Raw genomic sequence first — 27,541 nt, forward strand, 5'->3', positions numbered from 1 at the left:
CAGATAGTCCTATATTGCCCAGGTCAGGTTTATCTACTGCATCCTGGTCATCATCCCCATCAGAGACCACTGGATCTTCACCAGTTGGATTTTCTCTGTTGGTGGATGACCCCCCTCTCCACTACCTACGTTCCCTGGGTCTGATGGATTCTCTACATCCTGAGCCACTAAGAGATCTATCAGGTGGGTAAGGGTTGGACTCTGTCCTTGTTTCAACTTTGACTGCACGCAGGCTTCTAAGTTCATTAAAAGTGAATGTGTCATACTTAGAAGGCACCCTCTGGGTATCTTCTTGAAGAGGTCCACTAGGGCTGCTTTCCAAGGACATTTTCTAGTGAGGTGTGGTGTGTGCACCTACCTACACTAAATGGTTTCCTACTAGAACCTCTCTAGGAGTTGCAGTCAGGGTGTGCTAAGCCCTTTCCTCTACAACTGCTAAGTTCAGTAGAACTTAAAGTATTATAAGAACTTGATTTATATGTACCTACAGGTACCTTAATGTGATATTTCAAATTATATTTTAAGATTATATGGTAAAACAACAGCAAGCTCTTATCACATCCGCTGAACACCAATGTCAGAAGTTAGCCTGGCATATAATGTCCACTGTTCTAGTGGGCACCTTGCACCAGTCTAAACGACCCTTATTGATGGTGGTTGTAAAGTCAACCTTATAGACAAGCTATCCTAGTGGTAGCATGGACCAGCAGTCTTAGGCTAAGACCTCAGAGAGCATGTGAAGCAAGCTGTTTTACTAATTATAATCCCTTGAATACCAAATGAAAGGACACCACACAAGGTACATATCAAATATATATGTATAACAAAAATACCAGTGCACATCCCTTCTAGTTGCTATTATCCAATTGGCATCCAGCCACGACAATCCAATATTTTCACTCTCCTTGCCGTCCACAAATAAACATGTACAATGTTCGTTAATGTTCAATGTCCATTTATTATTGATTTCTTTCTTTTGCCACACCGTCACAGCCGACGCGCATTTCGCCCTCCGCGGGCTTTCTTAAGGCTGTAATTTACATACAAAAAAGATATCACTAAATAAATTCAATACATTAAAAGCCACCTTCACATTGTGGTTATCGGTTTATCAAAGATCTATATACATACTCCTAATGTGCCCTCAACATGTTTACACATCCTGCGTGAACCTCATATTCGTCCAATTGATAAGCGTATACTGAGATCAATCTACAGGTTGTTGTACACCAATAATATGAGACAACTACGTGCGATCACCTTGATCCATTATCTCTTATAATCTCTTAAGCCATAAAAAAATTTGTTTAAACAAGAATGTTTCCAAGGTGACCACTACGTGTAAAACAGTATTAAAAAGAGAGCTTATTAAGCTGATGTGCCCATCCACACAGTAATTTCTAAATACCATAGTTTCTACTAAATAACTCTGTGGTCTCACTTACCAAGAATATAGTGTGGTGAGCAGAATTTATTCACAAGAGTCAATACTAGTCGTAGAGCCTGTTGAACATTAGTCCTGTAAGAGTATATGGACATAATGTTAGCATTTATGCCAAGCAAACAAGCTTGCTAAACATTGTTGTACTAGTCCACCAATACACTTTATTTGGTATTTTTGTTATAATTTGCTTATGATACTTTGCCTCACCTTGAGTGAGTAGGATATCGTGGATTGGTGCTACAAGGTGGATGAGGACGATACCGGATGAGCACTCCCACAAAGTGTATCAAACCTATACTATATGAACTTTTAACAAGGGAAACATCTCTTTATGATGTGCTGATCATACAAAGCAAATCCACCATTTGTTCGTTGTTGATCAAATATATATGTATTTATTTCTAACACAACCCCTCTGAACTCTTTACGAGGTCAGAGATCGAAGTACATCACAAGTTACTCAATTAGCATACGATAAGTTGCACAAATACAGTTTTGCCCTATGGGCCTCACAAACCATATACTAAGTAAGTGGTATAAGAACCACTTCAGAAATAGTGAATAGACCTAGGGCATCGCTGGGGCTACACTAGACAACCAAAGGTTAGGAAGTAGGAGACCCACGGGAGACGCGCGCAGTGTCTAAACACAGTAGCGAGTTACCATTATCTTATAATGGAGAACGAATAAGTTACAAAGTTACTGTTTAAGGGCACTTCCTGATGGACTAGACAAAAAAAACCCTTTAAACTAGGACACTTGGAGAGTCAATACCCACGGGAGCACCGGAGTACTCAAGTTACCTCACCCAGGGAAGCCAGGTGCATAGGTGTCTTTTCGTGTCGGGTTTTGTTGATGCTTTCAATGGAGATCTGCTTTAGAAGTGCTGCTGGCGGGGGGGAGGAGCCAAGATGGCGACCTGAACGGACGTGCGGCCGCTCGGCACCGCCGGCCCTGGAGTCCCGCACCTAAATCCTGCTTGCTATCCTGTGGATCTTTTTGCTTAAAATGTGCGGGAAAAGGAGCCGACTCTGACGGTGTTCCTCTGACCTCTCCACCCGCCCGGAGTCGGAAGTTACCGGACGGATCGCCTTTGCCCGGGTCCCCACCCGCTCCACAGCGCCTGCCGGACCTCGCGTGCCCCGAGGTGACTGTTCTGCTACGGAGGCTGTGGCACTACGAGGGGGTGCTACCACCCGACTGCTGCCCGGCTGACGCCTGCCTTCGCTACTTTGCCGAGAATACACGGAGCTGCACCGGGACAAAAGGGAGAGGGCTTGCCTGAGGTTCCTTTGTTCGCAGCCGCCATGATGTTGGTCGGCTCTTCACGTTACTGTGCCTGGTACCGGTGAGCTCCTCTCCATCCTGCCTGACTGGCACACGGCCAGCTGTTCCCTGGTTACGCAGCAGACAGAAGGGGATACAGTGTGCTCCAGGGTCGACAGCTGCTTACCGGTCGAGTCCCGCGGCCCCCTTTCCCCCCCCCCAGCACCCCAGTGGACTGAGGACAAGATGGCGGTGCCAGCTCTTCGGCGCTGTGGGGATGACTATGTGCTTTCCTCCTGGGACGACGAGCATACCTTCGTGCAGGGGGCCGGATCAGACTTTTCCTCCGGGAGTGCAGAGCTGCGGGACTTACAGCCGGAATGGACCTACATGGATGTGATGGCGGTCTTGGGTGAGCTACGATCGGAGATGTTGCACAATTACAACGTACTGGGTGAGACACTTGATGCATGTACCCATGCTATATGCCGAGAGCAGGGGGTTCATCCCCGACAAGGTCTGGAATTGACTTTGCTACAGTCTGCCAGCCCACCGCCGCCTCCGAGTGCTACTGTTGCGATTAAGGAAGCTACTGCTGAGGCTTGTGGAGATTTGTTGCCACCCGTCAGGACTGCTGCTGCAACATTGTCTCCCCTTTGTTCTCTGACTGACTGCCTGCCTCGTGTAATAGTCTCGCTGTTTTGGTCACTGCCAGCCTGTCCTCCTGCCTTGTCATCTGCTTCTTCCTTGGAAGTCTTGTCTTCCCTGTCTCGTGACTTTTGTCGCCTGGATGCCTCGGATGAGTGTGTTATCAAGGGAGAACTACCTATAGAGGACAGGCGATGCTCTTTCAGCGACTGTGCACCTCCCCCATCCTCGAAGCGGCCATGTTTCTTTGTCGACTTGGACTGCATCGGACTGCCACGTAGGGTGGGTGAGAGAATAAATCCCAGGTCGGGCCAGGGCTAGGCGGTCCCCTTGCTGCATTGATATACTGGCGGGTGGAGGCTGCGAGGGACCCGAATTTTGCTTGTAACATTGTGTAATGTTAGTTGACTCTCCCTAATGGTTAGATCTTTGGTGAAGCTATCTGTTGCCGATACTGGGGTAGAGAATGTTTAATGAGCCGGCGGTGACCGAGCGTGTATGATGCGGCCCTCCTCCCCGTCGTTCTCTAGTGGGAGTTCTGGGACAGATTTCTTTCCTTGCTCCCTATATCACTGGTGAATATTTTTCTTTGCTTTCTCTTTCCCTTTTCTCTCCCTACTTCTCTTTTCTTGCTAAATTTCGGGTTTATGGGGGAGACAGACACTCTGCTAGGGGGGGGCAGGCCATAGCCTCTGCATGTGTGTAGGGTGGGGGGTTATATTTAGTTTTTGTTAGTTTCTATGGTGCCTATGTATGATCTTCTTTTATAATTTTCTCTTTCTTTCTGTTCTGGGTCTGTGACGGGGGTTAGTAGGGAGGGGGTGGCGCTGTGGGTGGTACGTAAATGCGGACTGATGCTCCTGTTGTTTTGCACTGTACTGCCATATTGACGGGGTGTTCATCACTACTGTTGTTTCTTATTGATGCTGCCTGCTCATGTTGTGAAGTTAATGACTCAGTTCTCCTTGATTCTATTCTTCACTGATTTATCTTTAGATTGAAAAATTTTTAAAAATGTAACCTTCAATGCTCCTTCTCCTTAGCGACATGATTCCGTTCAGTGTACCTGCTATTAATTGTTGCTATATTGCCTGATGCCGCTGGGGAACCGCATTGCTTGCACCTGTGCTTAAAAGTATCGTGGCCGGCCTGACGGTTGTAGGCCCGTATTTGTTCCCTTTTTCATGCACAATAAAGGTTTTAAAAAAAAAAAAAAAAAAAAAAAAAGAAGTGCTGCTGGCGGCCAGTGGAAGAGTGTCCGGGTGGATCCAAGGTTAGATCAAAGAAGTGAAGAACCTGAAAGCAGAGGGGGCAGAGTCTGGGTCACTAGCCAGTGACCAGGAAGGAACCAGGAGATGTCGCGATGATCTCAGGTGAAGAGGTGAAGCTTGCCTCTGCAGCCACGAGGACCAGGAGGCGTCGACGACGACCAGGAGCAGGATTCGAGCTGTCCCACGAAGGATGTAGTTGACTGCGGTGTCGGTATCCGGATTGGACCCAACAAGCCTTGGCAAACGCAATCCACGTAGGAAGTTAAGATCGGCTTTGGGTCAGACCAGCAAGGTCTGAGGGGCTTCTCCTTTGCAGGGAAGCCGATGCAAGCCTGGGGCTTCAAAAGTTCACTAGTCAACGGGCTAGCAACCGGGAAGACGCGTTGAGCTGAAATGCAAGAGCGGGCACCACGCGGCACTCGTGGAGTGTGGAGGGCTGAGCTTCGGTGCAAATGGTGCTCTGGTCTGTGGCTTCTCGTACCCCAATGCACAACTGCGAGGGTGCCTCGGTAGTTGCACTGTTAGCAAAATGCAGGATGTCGAGGGTGTCCGGTCCCACGTCTCTCGTGTCCGCCACGGGTCTCAGCTTTGCTGTGGATGTGGGTTGGAGTCAGAGAAGTCTGAGAGTCCAGTTCCTGTGTCGCTGAGTCTTCAGGTTCCGGCGGGAGCGTCGACAAAGCAGACCGGCAAGTTACTGGTGGTGCCTGTTTGCACAGGCTGGTCACTCCTTGACCACAAGGGAGATGTCTTCAGTCTTCTAGTCAGGATAGAACGTCGAAGGTCCAAGAGTTTCGTATCAGAGTTTTGTTCCAGGATAATCTAAAGTCTGTGGACACAGCTACTATCTTTATACTAAACATTTGGGCTGGATTACCTGCTAGGTCCCTCCTATGGGTGGACCTGGGAAGGGGGTGGTTACACCCCTTTCCCTTTGCCCAGTTTTGTGCCAGAGCAGGGCTGGATTGCCCCAGCAACTGGTTTGAACCGGGCTATGCATGGAGCACCTAGTGTGCCCCAGGCAGTGTCTGGAAAAGCATCTTTCCATTCAACCCACCCTGCCCCAGTAGACTACAGGCTGTCTGGGGAGGTGCCTAGCACCTCCCTCGACAGGAAAACTATTGTCCAGCAGCAGAAGGTCAGACTTGTGTCTGTGGCAGCAGCATCCATTTTGTGATGCGAGGCTCTGTTTAACTTTAACCTGGTAAAGCAGTAACATACATGTCTTTTCCCTCTAGAGGGGTGGAATACTACCCCATCCACCAGAACTGGTGGGCGGGGGGGTAATTTTCCAAAGTATTCGACACCATAAATGACATGTTTTGATAAAGCCAAATCAAAGTTATCATTAACCGTGAGGATTATAATGCACTTAAGAGTATATGGTATGGCTATATCATAGAACAGCTATAAGGAGATGGTTCCGAAAGCTGCAGAGGGGCTCAGTTCATGCTAGGGCACCCTCTCACATAAAACCAAGCACTCTGCCTCCAGGATTGTTAAGGCTTGCGATAGGAGTGACTTATAGGTTACTATGTGTCTATATATAAGGTAGATCTAGATATACTATATCTAAGTAAGGGGTGATTACACCACCTTACCCAAGCTGAGTGATCAGCCTGTGGTGTCAGTTTGGATGGCCAGTCAGGGGTGGCATAATGCATGCTGCAGCCCCTGGTAGGCCTTGGATGCACCTATGCCCTGGGTACCTATGGTACACTATACAGGAGCTCACAAAGGTGACCCAATACCCAATCAGGTATGTACCTAAAGTACTTGGTATCAATTAAGAGAGAGAACAGCTGGGCTGTGGGTCTGATTAGCAGGCCCACAGCCACAGTAAATTCGAAAAACCAGAGAATCACAGCAAAAAGTGGGGGTGACCATAGGAAGCAGACCCTACTCTCCTACAGCACCAAAGCCAAACAGCAGACAAACCACTGCAGGCTCAACAAACAGCACATGTCATTTGACCAAACCATATTAAACAGGTAGCTCGGAAATGTCATCCACTTGGTGGCACAATACTGCATCACAGCTAAAGAGACATGGCAAGAGTGCCATGGTGAAAGTACATGCAAAGGCTGGAAATGGACAACGGAACACTTAACTCAAGGACAACAGCACAGTCCTTCGATACGCTCATCTTTACACATTACAAAGACCTTTACCTAGGACGGCCTCCTCTTAATTTAACATTAACAATCATGATCTGTTAGTGTATTAGGTCAACAAACAAATCTCTACTAACCAAACAAGCCCAAACAGCAGTACCCAGATCAAGATAGCGGTACTCTGTCATACTGATGTCAGATTTTAATTTATTTTTATTGGTATTTTGCATAATAGAAGTCAGTTTCGGTAAAAGGTAGTACAAGAACATTCTCATTCGTCGCCGCCATTGCAGTGCTACAAACTACACAAATCACATATTTGGGTTCTCAAATCTCCTCCGAGACAGTTACAGTATACTTGTGGATATAACAATTTCCACCTATATAGAAACTTAACATTTAACTTATCCCTCCTCTATCCTCCCTTAAGGTCGTGTTATGCTGTACTATCTTGGAAACATTAGAAGACACCACTTTTTTTTAATGGTTCACAAGTCTATATTATTCTCAGTTAATGGAGAGTCACCCAGCTCTGCCATTACTATGCTTTCTCTTTATCTCGACCGAGCTACTTCTCTAGGAGGTCGTCTTTTTTAAGTAGATCTGTCATCTTGAGATACCAGGCCCTCGCATCTTCCTCAAGCTTGTCGTCTCTTCTAACTTTCTTCATACAAATAAGTTCCACTGCGGCCCATTCGTGTACATCCTTAACCCAGCTCTCAACTGCAGGGGGATCTGGACTCAACCACTTAATTGCTTTTCTTATTTTTGTCAGCACCAACCCTTGTTGAAGAAATGTTCTGCTGTTTTTTTTGTTCTTGGGCATGAGGAGAAGTACCAGGATCATCACTGTTCTAATGTTAAGCGATATCGTCCAACCCGTGACATTCTGCAAGCTATCTATTATTTTCCTCCAATAGGGCACGAGTTGTAAGCAATCCCATACCATGTACACAAAGTGGGCGTCTGCAAACCTACATCTAGGACAATGATTTGGGCGATCAGGTATATTTTATGCAATATTCACAGGGTCAGATATGTTTGATGCATGATGTTGAACTGTATTAGCTTGAACCTGGTGTTGGAACTGATAATTTGGACCCCCTCCATGCAGTCAGTGTTAAGGGTTCGTCCATCACAACGTCCCATTTCGTATGAACCGGTAGGGAGCTGGTAGGTGAATCCCCGACAAGCGCTTTATATATATGTGAAACTAGTCTACGCCCTCCCGCCAGGGTGGATATCACCTGCAGGACCGTCGCAACGGGTGGCTCCTGCGGGAATGCCGGCCACAGGTCCCAGACCACTGCGGAAATCTTTGCATATTGTAGATATTGCCCCCAGCCAAGCTCAAATGCGTTCTCTGCCTCTTCTCTTGTGATGAACCGGTGGGCGGTCCCCCATCATGTGGCAGCCTCCCTCTATCTATTTAGTTATCGCTCTTGTCTGCCCTATCTGCTTGAAGGGTCGTACACTTCACAATGGTGCGTCTGGGACATAGGGCACCCTCTTAATTACCTTCTTTACTAAACTCTATCATATTGCAGCAACATACCTAATAATGTAGGGGAAGGATTCAGGCACTCCAGATCCCATCATGAGAAGTTCCAGCAAAGGGACTCCCCAATGGAGACCCGCCAGTAATTGCTTTTCCCAATTAGTGTGCTCATCTAACCAATATACCAGATGTTGTAAAAGAGGGACCTCCAGCCCCCCTTGCTCCCATTTTCACTGCAGGGTGATCAGCTTTATTTGTTTTCTTTTGGATCCCCACAGGAGCTCTACTATTAAACGCTCCAACTGCAAGAAATATCTGTGTGGGATTATATATCTATCTCTGAAGGGCATATAGACAGCGTGGTAGCATGCACATTTTTGTCAATGCCACTTTACCCATCCGTGACAACAGCAGCTCTTTCCAGAAGGCATTCGATCTTTTTATAGCCTCTACACTCCTTCCTATGTTGTACTCCAAATAAGCTGTATGTGTGTGCACTAATTTGATCCCTAGGTATCGTACTCCATCACAAACCCATTTCGTTCCTACCTTAGGCAGCTCTGCTTCAGTTTTTCCAAACCGGTTTCCCATAGGGAAAAGCTGAGATTTCCCCGGGTTAAGGCGCAGTCCGGACAGCTCCCCAAAGCTCCCCCGCTCCGTGATAAGTGCCTGCACTGCTTTTTTTGGGATGGGGCATGTATTTACCAGTGTGTTGTCGGCGTACATAGACACCACATGGCTCGTGTCCCCCAGATGGATCCTCCTGCCCCCTGCGTCTCAGGGTAATCGCCAAAGGCTCCATTGAGATGGCAAACAGGAGCGGAGACAGGGGGCATCCCTTTAAGGTACCTCTCTGTAAAGTAAAAGTTCCCGACACCTGGTTGCGGAGGAGTACTCTCGCTGCCGGTCCAGTGTATAATATTTTCATCCATTGTTTGTACTGTTCTCCCTGTATAATAGCCGGAAGCACCACCCACATTTAGTCCCATTCCACTGAGTCAAAGGCCTGCTGTATGTCCAGCAGGCTCAATGCCCAATTCTCTCTTTCCAGGGCCGGCGCATGCCACACCTATGCCAGGATGCGCAAATTATGTGTGGTATTCCGTCCTGGGATAAAACCAGCTTGGTACGGGTGGATCAACAGGGACATATAAAGCAAGAGACGGGCTGCCAGAACCTCACTCAGTATTTTGGCATCTATATTTAGGAGAGAAATTAGCCTGTAGGAGCTCAGAGAGAGGATCTCTGTCCGGCTTGGGGATCATAGACACGGTCGCCTCCAGCACAGCTTTGGGCAGCACTCTGCGGGCGAGTGCTTCATTATAGATATCCATCGGCTGACTAGCCAGCTGTGGAGCTAATTTTTTATATAACTCCACTGGAAGTCCATCCACCCCCAGGGCACTTTTCCGACTTTAGCATTTGGATCGAGGCACGTATTTCCTTCCTGGAGATTGGCGCCTCCGAATCTGCCTCTTCTAGGGTGGGGGAGCGTCATACCAGCCAGGAACTCCCACAGTGTATGTGGCTCAGTTCGATGACCGGTCATACATGTACACTTTAAGTGGGCTGACAATTCATGTAGTATTGCTCTCTGTGAGTGCAGTGTGTCTCCCTTACTATTTTGGAGTTGCAGGATAGGTGTATGTTCCTTTTCAGTTATGATTCTTGCAAGGAACGCCCTGGGTCTGTCCACCTCCATATGTAGTCTCTCTCTCTATAGGCTGTGTATGTGAACTTTTACAACCTAGCCCACGCTTCAAGTAGCTCTCCTCTGACCTATACCCATTCGGTCATGTTGTTTGGCGTTGTATGTATGGTGCCTTCCAGTCTTTTAAATTGGTTTTCTAGTTCTGTGATATCTTTGCTCAAATGCGGTTTCACCCTGTATGTAGTCCTCATGCATACCCCCCTGATAACTACTTTCATAGCTTCCCATTGCGTGGATCTAGTGGCTGTCGACCCCCAATTTTCCCTGAATAATTGTTGTAAGACCTCTGATACTGTGTTTGTGTATGGTGGGTCTGTGAGTGCTTCGACCCTGAGTCGCCATAATGGAATGGCCAGGCGGCCCGGTCCACACTTCAGTGTAAGCAACAGCGGTGCATGATCAGAGTGATAGCGAGGCAAGTAAGAGATTGCCTGCGAGTTAGCAGAGAAGGTTGACGTAAGACAGCAGTGGTCAATTCGACTGAATGTATTGGCAGATGGGGTATAGAAGGGAAACACTCTGCAAAGAGTTCCTAGCTCTCCATTCACCCCTGAGTTGCATGCCTTTTAATAGGACATTCAGCAACCTAGTCATGTGTAGCTTAGTGTTGGGAGGCTCTCTATCCAACACTGCTTAGAAGACACAGTTAAAATCTACGAAGAGAATAATCTACGCTCCAATGTATGGCACTGCTGCTTTAAGGATAGACAGAAAGAAATCAGGACAATCTGTATGGGGGCGGAGACATTAATAATACATAGCTCCCTGTCCTCCCATTTCCCGTGTAGAATTGCATACCTTCCCTCAGGATATAGGGCATGGTGAAAGTGCCTAAAGGGGACTCCAGGTGCCACCCACACAAGAGCTCCCGCGCAAATCCTGAATATGAAGTGGCATATAACTGTGTTGGTTTCAGAAACCTTGGCGAAACTTTGGAGATAAGGTGCAGATTGTGTTACTCTAGAAGCTACAAAGCTACGCGAGTACTGCTGCTATCGCAAACTTTATAAATTAGATGCGCTGTCGGTTCTTCGTGCATAGCATTGGATATTTTTGCTATTACGGTTTGTCAATTTGTATCAATTTCTTAAATGAGGAACAGCGTTTGCTCACATTTTAGGGCTGTTTTGTAATATTGTGCTGTGTAGTTACAATATAGTTATCGGTAGCTGACCTTTCTGGCAGCTCTCGGTCTACAGTTATATGTACATGTACAAATATCATCCTATGCTTGCGGTGAAATAAATGCGAAGGAGCATATTAATGCAGCACTGGTTCATCTGCCCTATGTTCGAGTTAATTTGGTCTGGGACTCAACGCTATGATACAGATGTGCAACACTAGCTACTCACTTTTTATGGTGAGCCTGAACATAACAATGATCCACCTAATATGTGTACACATGTCGGTAATTACGTTATTGCATTTCTTATGTTAACTGGTTAACCGGCCCATCACACGTTTAATACAGTGGTGTTTTGTCTCATTGATAGAGTTCCTCAGTGGAACTCTCTTGTGGGCTACAAATATAGCCACACATCGTACTTTTTCGTCATAGACCACATGCATACAGTTCTCAAGCCTTACATATATATATTTTACAGATTCACAGGAGAGAGAGATTTGAACATCAGCTTACATTGACCGAATATATTAGAGGGCATAATCCATCTACTGTGATGAAAGATGAAAATTTATAAGCATTGAGTACCGGCCTTCTCCAGTAAGTCACACCATGACACGCGTTTATGCTAATTATGTAGGTTAATATTTACAGCTACTTAGGTATCCACCTCTTTTTGATTGTCAATATCACTGGTGCCTGGTTGACTTATCTGATACACGTTGCATTTCTTGCCATACAGAGCGATATTATCATTTGGGACAAATCTGCCCAGAATATAGGAATCCTCTAGAACGACTGGAATTATCTCTTGTAGCAAGTGATCTTTGACTACAATATTAGCGTTGTACGAATTACTTAGGTGCTCTAGACAACTGAATAGCCCATAACATCTATAGTCTTTAAGCTTAGCTGGCTTTCGCTAATATACATGATCTCTTGCTGTGATGGAGGAAGCATCTGTACCCACGGTTACATGCATGTGGTCATCAACTTTGAATTTTTAAATGGCCTACCATATGGACATAGGCTAGCGAACACATTAATGCATACTGGAGCTTTTCTCCAATAGTTTAGACTGAGCAATAATGAAATGTTGCACGAGATAGAAAGAAATGGTGTGCCTTCCTTTTTGAGAAATTGTAAAATATGGTATACATAATGTCTATATTTATTTTTATATGCTCTTGTGTGATATGTAAATTATATTTATTCATAGATACTTTTTCTATCTTGGTTGCTGCTAAGGCTGGCTTGTTGCCATACTTACCAAAAACTCAAGGAACGAGACTATAATAAGGTCAAATCTTTTCTGAGCCTCATCTGATATTACTGTTCCAAATGTTTTGTGCTTATAGGCCAAACGGTAACTCATTTAATACTGGGCTCTAATCAACGGCCCATGAAACATTAGCCAATAATGTATAATCCTTTCTGAGCCTCATCTGATGTTCCTGTACAAAATGTTTTGTGCTTATAGGCCAAACTGTAACTCACTTAATACTAGACTTTAATCAATGGCCAACAACACATTTATGTTTAATTTAAAACCATGAGAACTTGATCAAGTACAGGTTATCTATAACAAATCGACACGAAAGGTCTCAATTTTTGAAGATAGATCACATTAGAAAGTGTGATTCACTGAGTAATGTTGACTCATTACAATGTACACCATGAGATGCATAATATAAAACACTATGCTACACTAGGTAGCTAAAAAAACTGTCTTCTTTTGGCTTTGTTAGAATAAAGAAAGATGTAAACTCACAATCCGTAATAAATCTAAAAAACAAAAAAATTATAATTTTTATATGCAATACAGCTATGATCCTCCCTCCCTTTATAACACTTGTGTTGTGTATATACTGTGTAAATGACTTCCCTGAGAATTAACTCAAAAAGTGAAGATAAAATAGACAATTATTATGTCTAATGTTCTATATATAGTCATAGAATATTGTGTAAATACATTATATTATTCTCTCTATATAATTGGAATTAATCTCATGTTTTTAATATGTACATATTGTAAATAGTGTTTTGTAATTGCCTTTAGCCTTGAAGAAGTCCCAAGGGGTAATAAATAGCATTAAACCCAAGGACTAGAAAGGATCTGTGTAACTATGATGCTTTTATTAACCACGTTCATATCAAATGCCTAACAGTTATTTTCAATCTTCTGAAAGTAGGAAAACGAAAATAATATCATACACGTAAAATATATATCGTAGAAAATAAAATCTGGTGAAGTACGAAATTCACAAACTAGAACAGAAATAAGCCACAGGTGTGGATGGGTGATCCTCAGCACGTGACAAAGGATGTGTCTCAGTGCACATTAATTATTTGCCCCTCAAATGCACCCCCCAGCCATGTCCCCTAAAGATCAGTCAGAGCTCCCCTCAAGTGGCAAGCACTGAACTCCTCTGGGAGCAGTGCTCAGTGCTTCCCTGAGATGGAACGGCATTTACTCCCCTGAGATGCAGTCTAGCTGTCGCATAAGGCACATTGTTCTGTGCTTCCCTGATGCTCAGCGTCCCAGTGCTAATTTGAGCCCAGTTGTGCCCTGAAGCCCATCGCCCTCTGCTCCTCCTACGGCCTGTGCCCCGTGATTGCTAATCACTCCTGCTCTGCAGTGCTTGGCGCTTGTATGTATGTTGGCCTGCCTCTACAGGTGGGATGGGTTTTGTTTGTTTATCTGTTGATCTCCTGCCATGGGTGTCTGAATGTATGTGTGCCTATAAGTTACAAAGGTGTTACCCGTATTGTTTACCTCTGCATGTACATCCACTATACAAAGCTTATCTGTTTGCGTTTGCCATTAACAGTTTGATACTTACCTCTAAACTGAGCAACAAATATGCACGGTTCTGAATGTTTAGGAGGATGGGCTTTTATTAGACATTTGCACCAATTACTCCTAAAAGCAAAGCTCGGAATCAAAGTAACCGTAGAAAGGCCGTTAAACAATCATCCTCCCTCTAACGCCATCACCCACGTTTGGTATGCTCCATTCTCTTACCCCTTATGTACAAACATATTGACATATGTAACACTGAGAATGAAGAGGAGACTTGTCACTCTGTTCACAGTGTCCCACGGCTGGATGACCCTACGCACCTATAAACAACTGACACCCCAGTGCCGGACACCTTCCAGCGTGGAAAAGGGACAAGGTTGAGGCAGTGCGTCGGCTCTGCAATCAATGCCTGTGCCCCAGCTTTCTAGAGGATAGAGGGACTCTGCTACGTTGGGGCTGGATAGCTAACAACATAAGATCCTGCAGAGAAGCAGTCCTGGCCTGCGTCGACCTCGAATACCATTCTGAATTGTGCCTTGGTAAAATTTTTGGACCGCTTCTCTAGGAAGATTGAGGCTCAGAATTATGCACAGGATGGGCTGACAGATAACGGACCACCATTGGGCCCTTGCAACTGACCACTCCCCCCAGTCATTCCCCTCCTTCTCCTGCCTAGTGACTAACAGACCGGCTCTAGCCCATACAAAAGTGTTACGCAGAGTAAGTGCTTATCTACTCACACAAACATTCAATATATTTATATCCCATTTTCTCATTTAGAATAAATGACACCAACTCCTTGGCATTTTAACTCACATGACTATGCACTTTTCATTCTAACATCATTGTGTTAGTAACATGCAATATCGGCCTATGTGACCCGATTTCTTACGTTTTATTGTTTTAAACCTGCATTTTTAAAGATATTACCTTATGAAATATGCAAATTGTGATATGATGCCACCATTTCACTTTGCAAAGGTTTTAACTAATCAACCATTAAAGTCTTAACCTTCTTTTTTTTTAAAAAAAACAGTGTCCCATTCACCATCAGTAGTAGTACCCACTGATTTCGCAAAAATTAATGGAGAAAACGTTATCAGTGGCTCATACATACCATGACGGTAAAAACCAGCTTTTGCAAGCTCCTCCTTATTTACTGGGTACGTCCAATTCCAAAAGGTCTGCAGGCGCTCTTTATATGATGCCATTGCCGGATTTACTGGAACTTCAGCACCATTTAAAACACACCATTCTCCTTCACGTCTACTTGACTCAAGAGGTAGATTTCCAGTTTCCCGGCCCAGCACAAAGAGGCACCTAGGAAAATGGGTCTTGTGTTCTGTCCATGGTCGATCGCCAGGTTCCCAGTTCTTCAATTTTCCACCACAACAAAAGCACTCAACTTGGTCATTGATACCTTTGTAATAGAGTCCAGCACGTGCAAGATCCAATGGCTTTACTGGGGAGTAACTTGGCCAGCTGTGAAACGATTTCAGTCTAGCTTCTTCACTACACATAGCCAAGTTTTTAGGGTACAGTGTATCTGACATGTCAACTACCTGCCCAGTTCTCAGGAGATAATCTGCATCAATGTTGGGGACAACTTCAGACAAGCGTCGAAATGCTGAACTTCCAGCGCAATGGTCAGCCTCCCAAGAATTCGAACTTTGGGTCACAGGGCCTGTAGTTTGTATTTGTTCACTGCTTGGATAGAAGCCATTGATAAATTTACAGTTTGGGGACAACGTTCTATGTTTGCCAACAGCAGACTCTCCATATTGCCAGCTATCCACTGTCAGGTGACAACTGAAACACTTAACTTTATCCCCATCTCCTGTGTAATAGAAGCCAGCGCGTGCTAGAGTGGTAGGCGAGACTGGACAACTGCCAGGGAAATTAGCAAATGTTTTATTTCTATAGCTCTCTTCAGAATACACATGATGGCTGTCATGGGCTTGAGCAGAGTGCATCTCCGACATGTCAATGTGGCTTCTCCCAGCTGTCCTGAAGAAACATTGAAATACATTAGCTTTTAATGTAAGGATGATGAGAGAATATTTATATCAAAATCAGTTAAATTAATGTACATAAAAGAAACAATTAGAAAGTTTGTGCATATTCCACATTTACACAAGTCACTGAACCACTTCTGAAGTATTTTCTTACAAGTCACTGGAACAATTCTACTGTTTAAAATGGTAAGGGCAACTTGGTCTTCTATAATTTTATGTCCAGTATGACAGCCAAAGTCACCTGTCCCTACCTTCAACTACTCCGCAGGGGTAGAGGATAATTGGAGAGCTATACATACTCTGCCCTCTCGTCCTTGATGCAAATGTGAAAAATATATATCTTAACCAAAACCCACTACCATCTCTGCCTTCCTTCCCCGTAATGCAGCTGTACTTTGTGCTTTCACTCAAAGCAGACAAGCACCGCTGTGCAGACAGGCTCTCAGGGAGCCGTGTCACCTAGCCAGGAAAGGCTTTAACATCACAAAAGTGGGTAACCAGTTTTGGTATCGACTGTTGTGATGTCATAGCAAGGAGTTATGAATATCAGAAACTGAAATAAACGATAGAGGCTCTCTATGAGAGCCATACATAGCAATGTTATGTAAAGGCATGGAGGCCAATATTACGCACTATCCCTTTATTGCCCTCACTAATAGACAGCAGTAACAAATTAATTCAGAATCCTAATAGAACTTTAAGCTTTCTGGAAGAACATGTATATAACAATTGAGCTTGCAGCCATCTTCCTTCTTTGTTGCTGCTCATTCACCAGAGGTCTTCAAACTTTTTGATGCCAAGACCCACCCTGTCAAAAGTTTTTAGGCGTAAGAACCCCCTTCTTGACAAAACTTTTAAGAAACTGGTGTTCCTCATCATCAACAACCATATACGCCCCCAAATCCCCACAGCAAATCATTTTTACGGTGGTGAAAGAATATGAAAGTGTTTAGCACACCAAAGGTTTCTGGTAGACTATGGTTCAGTGTAAGACGCTTACTGCAACGTTCAAACAAAAAGTATTACTCAAAAAAGCACAATGGCGCTTTATTTTTCACAAACAAAACCTAACTTGACAAAACATATTTAACACGAAAATTTTTGCAATAAGCAACAAAAAGGCGAACTGTCCAGCTTTGCAAAGGGCCAGCTACAACGTGGCAACATGTGTTGCTGCTTTTTAGTAACTTTAGAACTGTAAAAAAAAAGATGGTTACAATCTTCCGATTGTGCGAAAGATTATGGATTATGTGGCAAATCTATCATTATGCTAAAATGTCTGCAGTCACACAATCGCATAATTCTAATGACCTTGGGTATAATGGCAGTAATGAATGGGCTGCAACTTTACTGAACGGCATCCGAGAAGAACAATACTATGTTTCATGGGTTGTTGATGGCTTGGCTTTAACAGATGCATGGTACTGGAGGTTGCTGAACATTATAATTAAAACACACCACTTCCAATCATTAATGATGAACTGTAAGGTCCAAGTAAGATGTTTTCTGTAATTCCAGGGGGAGGAATTGGTCTTTTAATCTTTCATACTGTTTTTCCAAAAAGTTTTTTATTTTTAACATTATGAAAACAGACTGTTCTCTTTTTGTTTAAATGCACTCCTGGCTACATTAGTTTTCTGTTGTTAACTTCAGTCATGTTGTGGGGGGGAGAGGGGGTGGCTGTAGGGCAATGAGAGTCTGAACATCTGTAGCTAAGGTGTAGCTAAAAACAAAATATTTGGTAAGTTTTTTAGGCCTTTCTCCGTCTGGTAGCTACACATAAAAGAACCAGCAGCTTCAGTGAATAATGAAAAAATAAATAAAAGTTGTTACCCAGTGGGAAATGCATTACAGTTCATTATGAAACCTCTATTAGTTAATGCACTGCAAAGGTCTGTGTGTCACCAAAGAGCTAAAGAGGCACAAGTTACTTACCTTCGGTAACGATATATCTGTAAGAAACATTAGTTAGTTATAGATTCCTTACCTTAGAATTACCCCTAGGCGTCAGACTGGACCCGGAAAGTTTTTTCGTCCGCAGTACCTCTGCACGTCGATAGATGGCATTGGTCGGCTCCACGTCCGTCGTCGGCGGCGGCATCATGGTCGCCGGGATGACATTGCTGCAGGTACTTAGATGCCGCCCTCGCGCGCGGACGTCAGATCTGTACACAACTTTCCACGGCAGAAACGCAGAGCCATGCAAAACACGGACCATTGGTGCACAAAACTAAAGCCTCGAAAAGATGTCCTTAATCCTAGAAATTAGTTTGCAGAACGGGGAGGATGGGTAGGGCGGTAAGGAATCTATAACTAACTAATGTTTCTTACAGATATATCGTTACCAAAAGTAAGTAACCTGTGCATCTGAAAGAAACACATTAGTTATGGATTCCTTACCTTAGAATAGATACCCCAGAAATACCAACCCCGGTGGTGGGTCTGCGAACCAAGATCACACCAGAAAGTCCTGGAGAACAGAACGGCCAAAGAAGCTGTCTCTCTGGACTTGGCTGTCCAGGCAGTAGTGTTTGGTGAACGTGTGCAGTGATGCCCATGTGGCTGCCTGACAGATGTCATTTAGAGGCACTCCCCTTCCCAAGGCAGTACTGGCTGCTGTTGCTCTAGTGGAATGAGCGCATAGCCCGACTGGAGGCTCCTTTTTAGCCAGAGAGTAACAAGCCTTAATACACAAGACGACCCACCTAGAAATGGTGCGTTTGTGTACAGCCCGACCCTTCTTTGCAGCCCTGTAACCAACAAAAAGTTGATCATCCACCTGGAACTGCTTTGTGCGGTCCAGATAGAAGGAGAGTACACGTTTTGGGTCCAGAGGGTGGAGCCTCTCTTCTTCCTTTGAAGTATGCGGAGGCGGAAATAAGGTGGGCAATGTAATGGTCTGCCCGATGTGAAAGGCAGTGACCACCTTAGGAAGAAAGGATGGGCGGGTCCTGAGAACCACCTTGTCCGGATGAACCGAAAAGAAAGGAGGTTCTAGCAGAGGGGATGGCTACCAGAAAAGCAGTCTTAAGAGTTAAGAGACGTAAAGGACAGTTGTGAAGCAGCTCAAATGAGGGGCACACATCAAATAAGTGAGCACAAGATTCAAGTCCCACTGAGGCATAACGAAAGGGATGGGAGGAAAAAGATGTGTTAAGCCTTTTAAGAAATGGTTAACTAAAAGGAACTTGAAAAGAGAAGGCTGATCTGGCAGCCGAAGGAAGGCAGATATAGCCCAAAGGTATCGTTTGATAGTGCCCAGAGCAGAGCCCTGCTGGGCTAAAGATAGAAGGAACAAAAGTACTTCAGAGAGAGAGGCAGAAAAGGGATCCACAGCCTTTGCTGTGCACCATGCCACAAATGTATTCCACCTGCAGGCGTATACCGTCTTTGTGGAGGGACGCCTGGCTGCCAAGATTACATCACATACTTTGGGAGGCAGATCGAAAGACGCCAACTGCCGTCACTCAATCTCCACGCAAGGAGGTGTATACTGGACAGGTTCGGGTGGAGGACTGTTCCCTGCTGCTGCAACAGAAGATCGTCCCGAAGAGGCAGTCCGATCGGAGGATTGATGGCCATGTTGAGCAGCTTGGGATACCAAACTCTTCGTGCCCAATCCGGGGCCACAAGAATGACTTGGGCCCAGTCGAGCCTGATCTTCTTTAGCACTCTGGGCAGAAGTGACATAGGCGGAAAGGTATACAACAGCCCGCAACTCCCCACTCGTGACAAAGTGTTGCAGAGCGAGTGCCACCTTGGAAATTCCAACACACAGAATTGCTGACATTGTGTGTTCTCTTTGGTGGCGAATAGATCTAACCAAGGCTCTCCCCACTGTTGAAAGAGACCTTGCACCACCTCCGAGTGAAGATGCCATTTGTGATCCATCATGCACCTGCGGTTGGGTTTGTCTTCCCTGGCGTTCAGAGAACCTGCCAGGTGTTGAACCACCAAGGAAATGCCTTGATGTTCCAGCCATGTCCAGAGGCGGAGGGCCTCCTGACATAGGGTCCACGATCACACCCCGCCCTGCTTGTTGCAATACCTCATGGCGGTGGTGTTGTCCGTGAACACCTGCACTACTCTTCCCCGGACAGAGGAAAGGAATGCCTTAAGTGCAAGACGAATCGCCCGGAGCTCCCGAAGGTTGATGTGAAGTCCAGACTCAGCCAGAGACCAGAGGCCACTGATCTCCGGCTCTCCCATGTGACCGCCCCATCCCAGAAGGGAGGCATCCGTCACCACAGTTTGGTCTGGTTGGGGAAGGGAGAGGGATCTGCCATTGACACAATCCTGGTTCGTAAGCCACTACTTGAGTTGTTGAACAGTGTCCTCCGAGATCTGGACGCAGTCGGACAGATTCTCCTGATGCTGCGCCCACTGGAACGTCAGGTCCCACTGCAGACCCCCATATGCCATCTGGCATGATCTATCAGCAGTATGCAGGAGGCCAAAAGGCCCAGCAGCCTCAGAGTCATTGTGACCGAAACCCGGTACAGAGGCTGAAAGATTGGAATCACAGCCCAAAATCCAATTTTTAGGTCTCGGCCTGGCGAAAACAGCGCATGCGCTGCTCTGCCATGAGATTGTGTAAAATATCACAGGAGTATGACCCATCAACAACGTCGGAATTAGGGTAGATAATTAGAATAAACAAACAATATCCCAACTGGTATTATTGTAAAGGCAATTAAGCATGTATGCGACAAGCATTACGTAAAAAGAAACAAGGAGACTCAATTAGTTTCGAAACGTGCGCATGGCATCCTATAATTAAGAACAAGTAGGAAATACAGTTGTAGCAGCACTGTATGTAAATAAATAACAAAACAACCCGAATTGGATTTGGTGCTCGGCGTGTGCAGGTGAAACACAAGGTGGCGACGCAAGTGACAATTCTGATCAGCATGAACGGCGCAAGGTATACAAGTGTATGAATATATACAGTGAATCAAAAGAACAACGTGGGGGTGCGTGGCTAGCTGCCGAGCAAGATGGCCGCAGCCTAACAGAGCTCCGAGGGCGAGGCTGTCTCCCCTGTAATCCGCTCAGTTATCCGTAGGGAAAATTATACCCAGAGCCTATCTACAAGTCGCCGAGAAGGAACAGACCGGACTGACCTGCCTCCTGTGTGATTTCGCCGTATACAACGTTGTGTGGATGCCATTGCTGGTGGAGGCCTGAGCGGGTGCTTGAAGCCGGGGACTAAATTTCGGACTGCAGCCTGGTAGCTGGGTACAAGACCAGAGTCGGCGGCTGCTGGAGTACCGCAAAGTGAGTGGCGGTGAGCGCGGGCGCTGTCGGACTGCACCGGCATCGGGGGCTCTTCTCCAACCTGAAGCTGCGCAACGTAGCGGCCCCGGGAGGGGACGGGCCGTGGCTTGTCGCTGGAGTCTGCTGGGTGTTGTTAAAGGAGGTCGAGACTGCGACCTCGGCCCTAGTCTGCTGCTTGGGCCCGTGCAGAGGAGGCGCAGACCACGCCTTGAGACACGCGTGGTGCTCCTGCCGCAGTGCCTTGTTGAGAGCCTGGAACGGCGGGCCCGACCGGAGCAGTGGAGCCGACAAGGGGGGGGGGGGGGGGGGGGGGGGGGGGGGACTGCCTGCCTGGAATTTGACTGCTCATGTCCGGGGGTACTTGAAGCCCTGCGAGAGTCATATCGGAGGCCAGTTGTGAGCCAGAGACAAGGTTGGTGACTGCTGCCAAGTGCATGGACATTGTTGGTGGCTTGTGGTGTCTGCCTGACAGGCGACAGTGACTCAAGTGTTGGACCACTGGCAGTGATCATGATTGCAGAGAGGTAGCGAGGGGTGAGAACTGTGCATAATACGCCACAATTGGCCCCTAGTGACTACCTGTGAAACACACAAGGAACACCTAGCTGACCACACTGAGGCGAGCTGGGAGAGTCTTTTGCCCGGGGCTGCTGGTGACCCGGTAACAATTGCAAGATCTACAAAGACACACGATGGTGAAAGAGAGTGACCGCCCGGCTGAAAATTAGTGGCAGGGTTACGCGTGCGTCGCAGCAGGGGAAGCTGGACAAATTTGCGTACACAAACAATTTTCCCCTGTTACCAGAACGTACTGGAAACATGGACAAAGCCGCTGAGGAAGGGACATCCCCCAAAGTAACATTAGAAGATATTATGGCGGCTCTCCACAACGTGCAGTCTACAGTGGGCTCTATCTCTGCAGATGTAACGTTCCTAAGGGCAGACTTTCAAAAAATGTCAGCCAGAGTCACGGAGGTAGAGCAGGCGACCACATCCCTCACTAAAGACACTACTCGACGACCAGGAAGGGCGCTCCCGTCACAATAACATAAGAATTATGGGCCTTCCAGAAAGTGAAGGGGGCCCGCCATGGACTTCTACATCGAGTAACTAATCAAGACAAGATTGCAGCCTAGGGGACTTTCAACTTTCTTCTCAGTAGAGCGAGCACACAGGGTGCCGGGGGGTAGGCCCAGACTTGGGCCCCCCGGCGACCGGTGCTGGCGTGAATCTTCAATTTCTGAGATAGGGACGCCATTTTACAAACGGCCAGGGTGGCACCTCCCTTACGTGTGCAAAACTCTGTGATCTCCTTTTTTCCGGACTAGACTGCGACGGTCTCGGCACGCCGCAGATGTTTCTTAGAGGTCAAGAAGGAGCTGAAAGCGCGTGAGCTGCCCTACTCCATGCTGTTTCCAGCGAAGCTCCGAGTGGTGGCGGATGGAAAGACCTGGTTCTCCGAGACGCCGGAGGAGGCTCACGACTGGCTCGAAGGCTGGAGGAAGGTGGAGATCTCTGGACGAGCGAACAGACAGTGACGGCGTCGTGGACAAGAAGCAGAGCTCGATGACCCTGGCCACGAGGAGGAAGAGGCTGAACAGTTGCGGAAGGAATCCTGAGAGTGAGACTCTGTAAGCCCACTTCACACTGAGTGGAAACGGTATGGACAGACGCGTCCTTGTGACTCCCTCGAACAAATACCGACGATAGACTGATATAGGACTATGGACTCTGAGGCAAGGGGGTTCACGGCCTTCCTCGGACCTCCCGCTCCCATAAAAGCAAGTAATGTTTTGGGGACTGGGTTCCAAGCACTCAGCTGAGTTGGGGTGGCGGGCATTTCTGGGTCCGCATGGTACGGAGGCAGGGATTGGGGTTGGAGGGGAAGGGAAGGTTTCAATGTTCTTATCCAAGTTCTCATTTTGTTCTTTCGCACAAAGCTGGATTATACAGTATTAGCACACACTGTAAAACGCACTACTTCGATACGAGATGCAGTCACATACATTGCAAACCCTATGGAACATGGGAGTGAACGGCACAGCACATCTGGAATCTGCCACGAGCTCGTTATCCCCGGTACCGTCCCTTTCCTTGCTTACGTGGAATGTACGAGACCTGGGGGATAAAAAAGCGGAGTCTGGTCCTGCAATGTATTAAGAGGGGCGCAACAGCGGTAGTGTTACTGCAAGAAACAAACCTCACTGGCACCACGGACAGGGCGATGGACAGATGGGGATATAAAATGGTGGCCCATTCAAAGATCCGCAGCCCTAATCATTCAATGGGAGGGGCGGTCCCTCAATATAGTGTCCGTCTACATTCCCCTGCATTACATACAGTAGCGCTCCTGGATCTCAGTGAATTCCTCCTTGCTCTACCGGAGGGAGTAATGATCATATGGGGAGACTTTAACGCCATTATGGATGAAACCATAGACAGACATCCACTGCGGGCAGGCACCTTAAGGGTGTCACGCTTGAGGAGCTTCGTGGACGCACTGGGGCCCACGGATGTGTGGAGGCAACACCACCCAACGGAGCGCCAATTCACATAACACTCAGGGGTACACAATAGCCTGACAAGAATAGATTATTTCCTGGGGTCGGCGGACAGCCTTAAAAATATAGAAGATGATTCAGAAAAGGGGGTGGTGATGAACAGAGTGTCTGAATTAAGCAGACCACTCTTACCCAGTCCAAAGATCAGGGCTTGATCCATCACCGTTTTATAGCTCACTGCACCATCCCAGCTCAGAACCTGGCTATATGCAAATTAGTCTGACCCTGGCCCAGTGCATCATGGGAACAGGGCAGACCAAACTACCAAGCCAATTCTTATACTGGGAAGGAAACAAGCTACCGGGGACCGGATTCAAGCAAGCCGGGCCGAAGACGGCTGAAATGCCAGAAACCGGTCCCCGGTAGCTTGTCTCCTTTCTGGTGAAGAATTGGCTTAGTAGTTTAGTCTGCCCTGTTCCCATGATGCACTGGGCCAGGGACAGACTGATTTGCATATAGCCAGGTTCTGAGCTGGGATGGTGCAGTGAGATAAATAACGGTGATGGATCAAGCCCTGATCTTTGGACTGGGTAAGAGTGGTCTGCTTAATTCAGACACTCTGTTCATCACCACCCCCTTTTCTGTATCGTTTTTGGCCACTATAGGTGTGGCAGGGTATACTCAGACATGAGTCCCTTTCTCACTGCACCATCAGGATTCAAGCAAGCCGGGCCGAAGACGGCTGAAATGCCAGAAACCGGTCCCCGGTAGCTTGTCTCCTTTCTGGTGAAGAATTGGCTTAGTAGTTTAGTCTGCCCTGTTCCCATGATGCACTGGGCCAGGGACAGACTGATTTGCATATAGCCAGGTTCTGAGCTGGGATGGTGCAGTGAGATAAATAACGGTGATGGATCAAGCCCTGATCTTTGGACTGGGTAAGAGTGGTCTGCTTAATTCAGACACTCTGTTCATCACCACCCCCCTTTTCTGTATCGTTAAAAATATAGAAAGTATAGAGATCCCGCCACGAGGCATTTCTTGTATCGCCTGAAAAGGTAAAAGGGTTCCCTCCTCGTACAGGTCCTCAACCATTTGCAACCCCGCTCTTCCCACACTGCTAGTGCGGACCAGTCCCCCTCAAAGCCCATGCGGGAGGGCCGTGCACATGCCCAAAGGGATCTCCGGGGTATATGGGCGAGTAACTCCTCCTCTGCGCCGGCTTTGGTTCCAGCATGATCTTAGTGCCCTCTCCTCATAGGTCAACGAGCCGACGCGCATCCGCAGGCAAAAGATCACAAAGGATAAAACATGGCGTGAGAACCATCAGTCCATCGGGCCGTCCGGCCCCCTGAATTCCCTAGCTACCACTTGGGTAAGCCACTGCAATTGAGCGGCCAGATAGTACAATTCAAAGTCTGTGACTGCCCATCCCCCCTCGGCCCTGGGTCGCATCATCGTGGCCAGTGCTACTCGCAGTCTACCGTTCCCCCATAAAAACCCTCCCATCATGGACCGGAGCATCACAAACACCGAACTTGGAATCCAGATCGGGAGCGTCCTGAAATAATACAGCAGTCTAGCCAGTGCTACCATCTTCAAAAGAGCCACTCGGCCTGCTATCACAGGGGTGTGGAATTCCTATCGCCCGACGCCCGAGACATGTTGGTTTATGTCAAGGGCAAGAAGATTTAATGTGGATTTTGCCCGACGGACAACTAGACATTAACTAACCATAAGCAGGATAAAGCTGTTGCACTCTGGTGTACACAGACAGTCACAAAAGCATAATGAAATTTAATCAGCATGGGAAAAGTATCAAGACCTGTAATAGACTAGAAGCTCAAGATTCTAGTCTGGTATTTGCCAAGGAAATACTTTAAAACCATTCCGCAGGAAACTGCATTCTTGCTTCGAGGGTGTGTTTAGGGCCAGGCACTGTTTATCTATTGGCTGCGAGGCGCCACACACTGTTCGTGAGGCAATGAAGGAGGGAGAAGACAATGCAGTTTCGTATAATTCATCTTCCGAAGCAGCTGGTTAGGGTTTGGGGGGCTGGGAGGGGTTCTCGTCACACCAAATCTCATTGTTCTCAGCTGCAATGTTTATGACCGAGTTTCCTGCCTCGTGGTTCTGACGTCTGTGCCCCTGCCCCGGCTATTAGTTCCCCCAGGGCCTCTGATACCTGCTCTCGTTGATGTTTTCTTCCACTCGGGCTCCAATATCCGCCCTAGGCCTGATGGAGGTGTTTCTTTCTTTTCCTCCCCATCAGGCTTCCTATGATCATGGCTCGTTCACATAACGCTCTTGCGCTCATTCTTTCACCTCAAACATATCCCTCACATATTTGCTTCTGCCAGGCTTCTGATGTCCAATATTCAGACTAAGGGAAACTGGGAAATATGGAGTGTGTCAGATCGATTTATGTATTTACACTTATGTGCTTAGGGGGCCTAGGTTTGTGTGCAAGGGTATATGGAGAGTCACTGCAGCACAGAGTCACTCATAAACCGTCTTTTGAAAGCTATTTATTTTCTGTACAAGTGCCAAAATAAGTGAACGCCACTACCTACACTAAAACAGTCTTAAACCAGCAGGCTATCGGCCGTCAACCAGCTGTCAAGCAGGCCCACATCTCCAATATAGGCTACATTTCTCCATTCTTCCCTGAACAGAGAGAGAGCGTGTCGAACCTGTCTGTTTTTCCCATGTGTTGATTCCAGAAGGCAAGACCACCTTCCTAATGGCACTTAATGCAACTGCTTGATATCATGCACTGACCAGGCAAAAGGATAAACCATTTGGGAAGTGTTTTGCTACACGGTAGTCCTGCTGAATGTGTTTGCTGCAGTGTGCCATTGTGTCTGCAGGTTGTGTGTATTTGTCTGCAGGTTGTGTGTATTTGTTTACAGGGTTCGCATATATGTAGTTATGTGCTATTAGCAAATTGTGTAGGGTGGAATTGTGTGCGTTTGGAAGGTGTCTGTGTTTGTCATTGCAATGTTGAGTGTATGTGTGGTAAACGTGTCTCTGCATTGGGTTGTGTGTATCAAAGGGGTAAGGTGTGTGCATGTGTGTACCCCAAGGTCTGTCTCTGTGTCGGAGTATGTGTCTGCAGGGACTTTCTCTGCATACTCTGTGTGTCTGCACAAGGGGGTTTGTATTTCTTTTCAATAATGTGTGCTCTGTTCCAGGGTGTGTGTATCAGTGCCATTCTGTGTGGGTGTCACGCCCAGAGTGTGTCGGTCTCTGCAGGGAGGGTTTGTGTGTCTGCCAGGGAAACTGCGTCTGTAGTTGGGTACTGTGTCTTAAGGGGTGTGTGTGTCTCTCAAGAAGTGTGCATCTGCCGTGTCATGTGTGTAGGGTTTCATGTGTGTGTGTAGGGTTTCATGTGTGTCTGCAGGGTTTCATGTGTATCTCCACTAATGTGTATGTCTCTGACGGGCTCGTGCATCTGTGCAGTGTGTGTTTAGTGGACTTGTGTGTTTGAGCAGTGGGTTTGTGTGTGCAGTCCGGGGGATACTGAGTCACAGTGCTACTACTGGGTTAAGGCAGGACCACAAATGGTCTTTAACTTTATTGCAGACATGACTTTCCAATGTTCCTTAGGGCTGGTGAATAAAATTCACCCATTATCAGGCTGTTCACATTTTTGCCCTACATTTTACTCTGAAGCAAATTGGCTTCAATGTACCCAAATATTTTGCTGTGAGAAAAGGGGAGAATCTCATGAATTAGAAATAATTTGCTTCAAAATCATATTGCACAGTCGATTATAGTTTTAAAAAAGCATTAAGTGCTGTGAGCTATCTTCAGGCTCTTCAATCACTGACCAACCGAGACAACACGATTTAACGTTAAATTCCCACATTTTTC

At 46.6% G+C, this 27,541-nt stretch overlaps 1 protein-coding gene across 2 annotated transcripts in view; it reads right to left on the minus strand.

Moving 5' to 3' along the window:
• XIAP (X-linked inhibitor of apoptosis) overlaps positions 1-27,541 on the minus strand; it is a 550,605-nt gene that overhangs the window by 432,549 nt on the left and 90,515 nt on the right. The window contains exon 2 of one of the 2 annotated variants that reach the window (XM_086918504.1): positions 14,993-15,882. In XM_086918504.1, the coding sequence (XP_086774630.1) occupies positions 14,993-15,857 (865 nt within the window). In that variant the 5' untranslated portion in view covers positions 15,858-15,882. The remainder of the gene's footprint in view (positions 1-14,992; positions 15,883-27,541) is intronic. The other variant, XM_086918505.1, reaches the window with a different exon arrangement.

This window comes from Lissotriton vulgaris, chromosome 4_1, assembly GCF_964263255.1.
Source record: "Lissotriton vulgaris chromosome 4_1, aLisVul1.2, whole genome shotgun sequence".
NCBI classification, from domain to species: Eukaryota; Metazoa; Chordata; class Amphibia; order Caudata; family Salamandridae; genus Lissotriton; species Lissotriton vulgaris.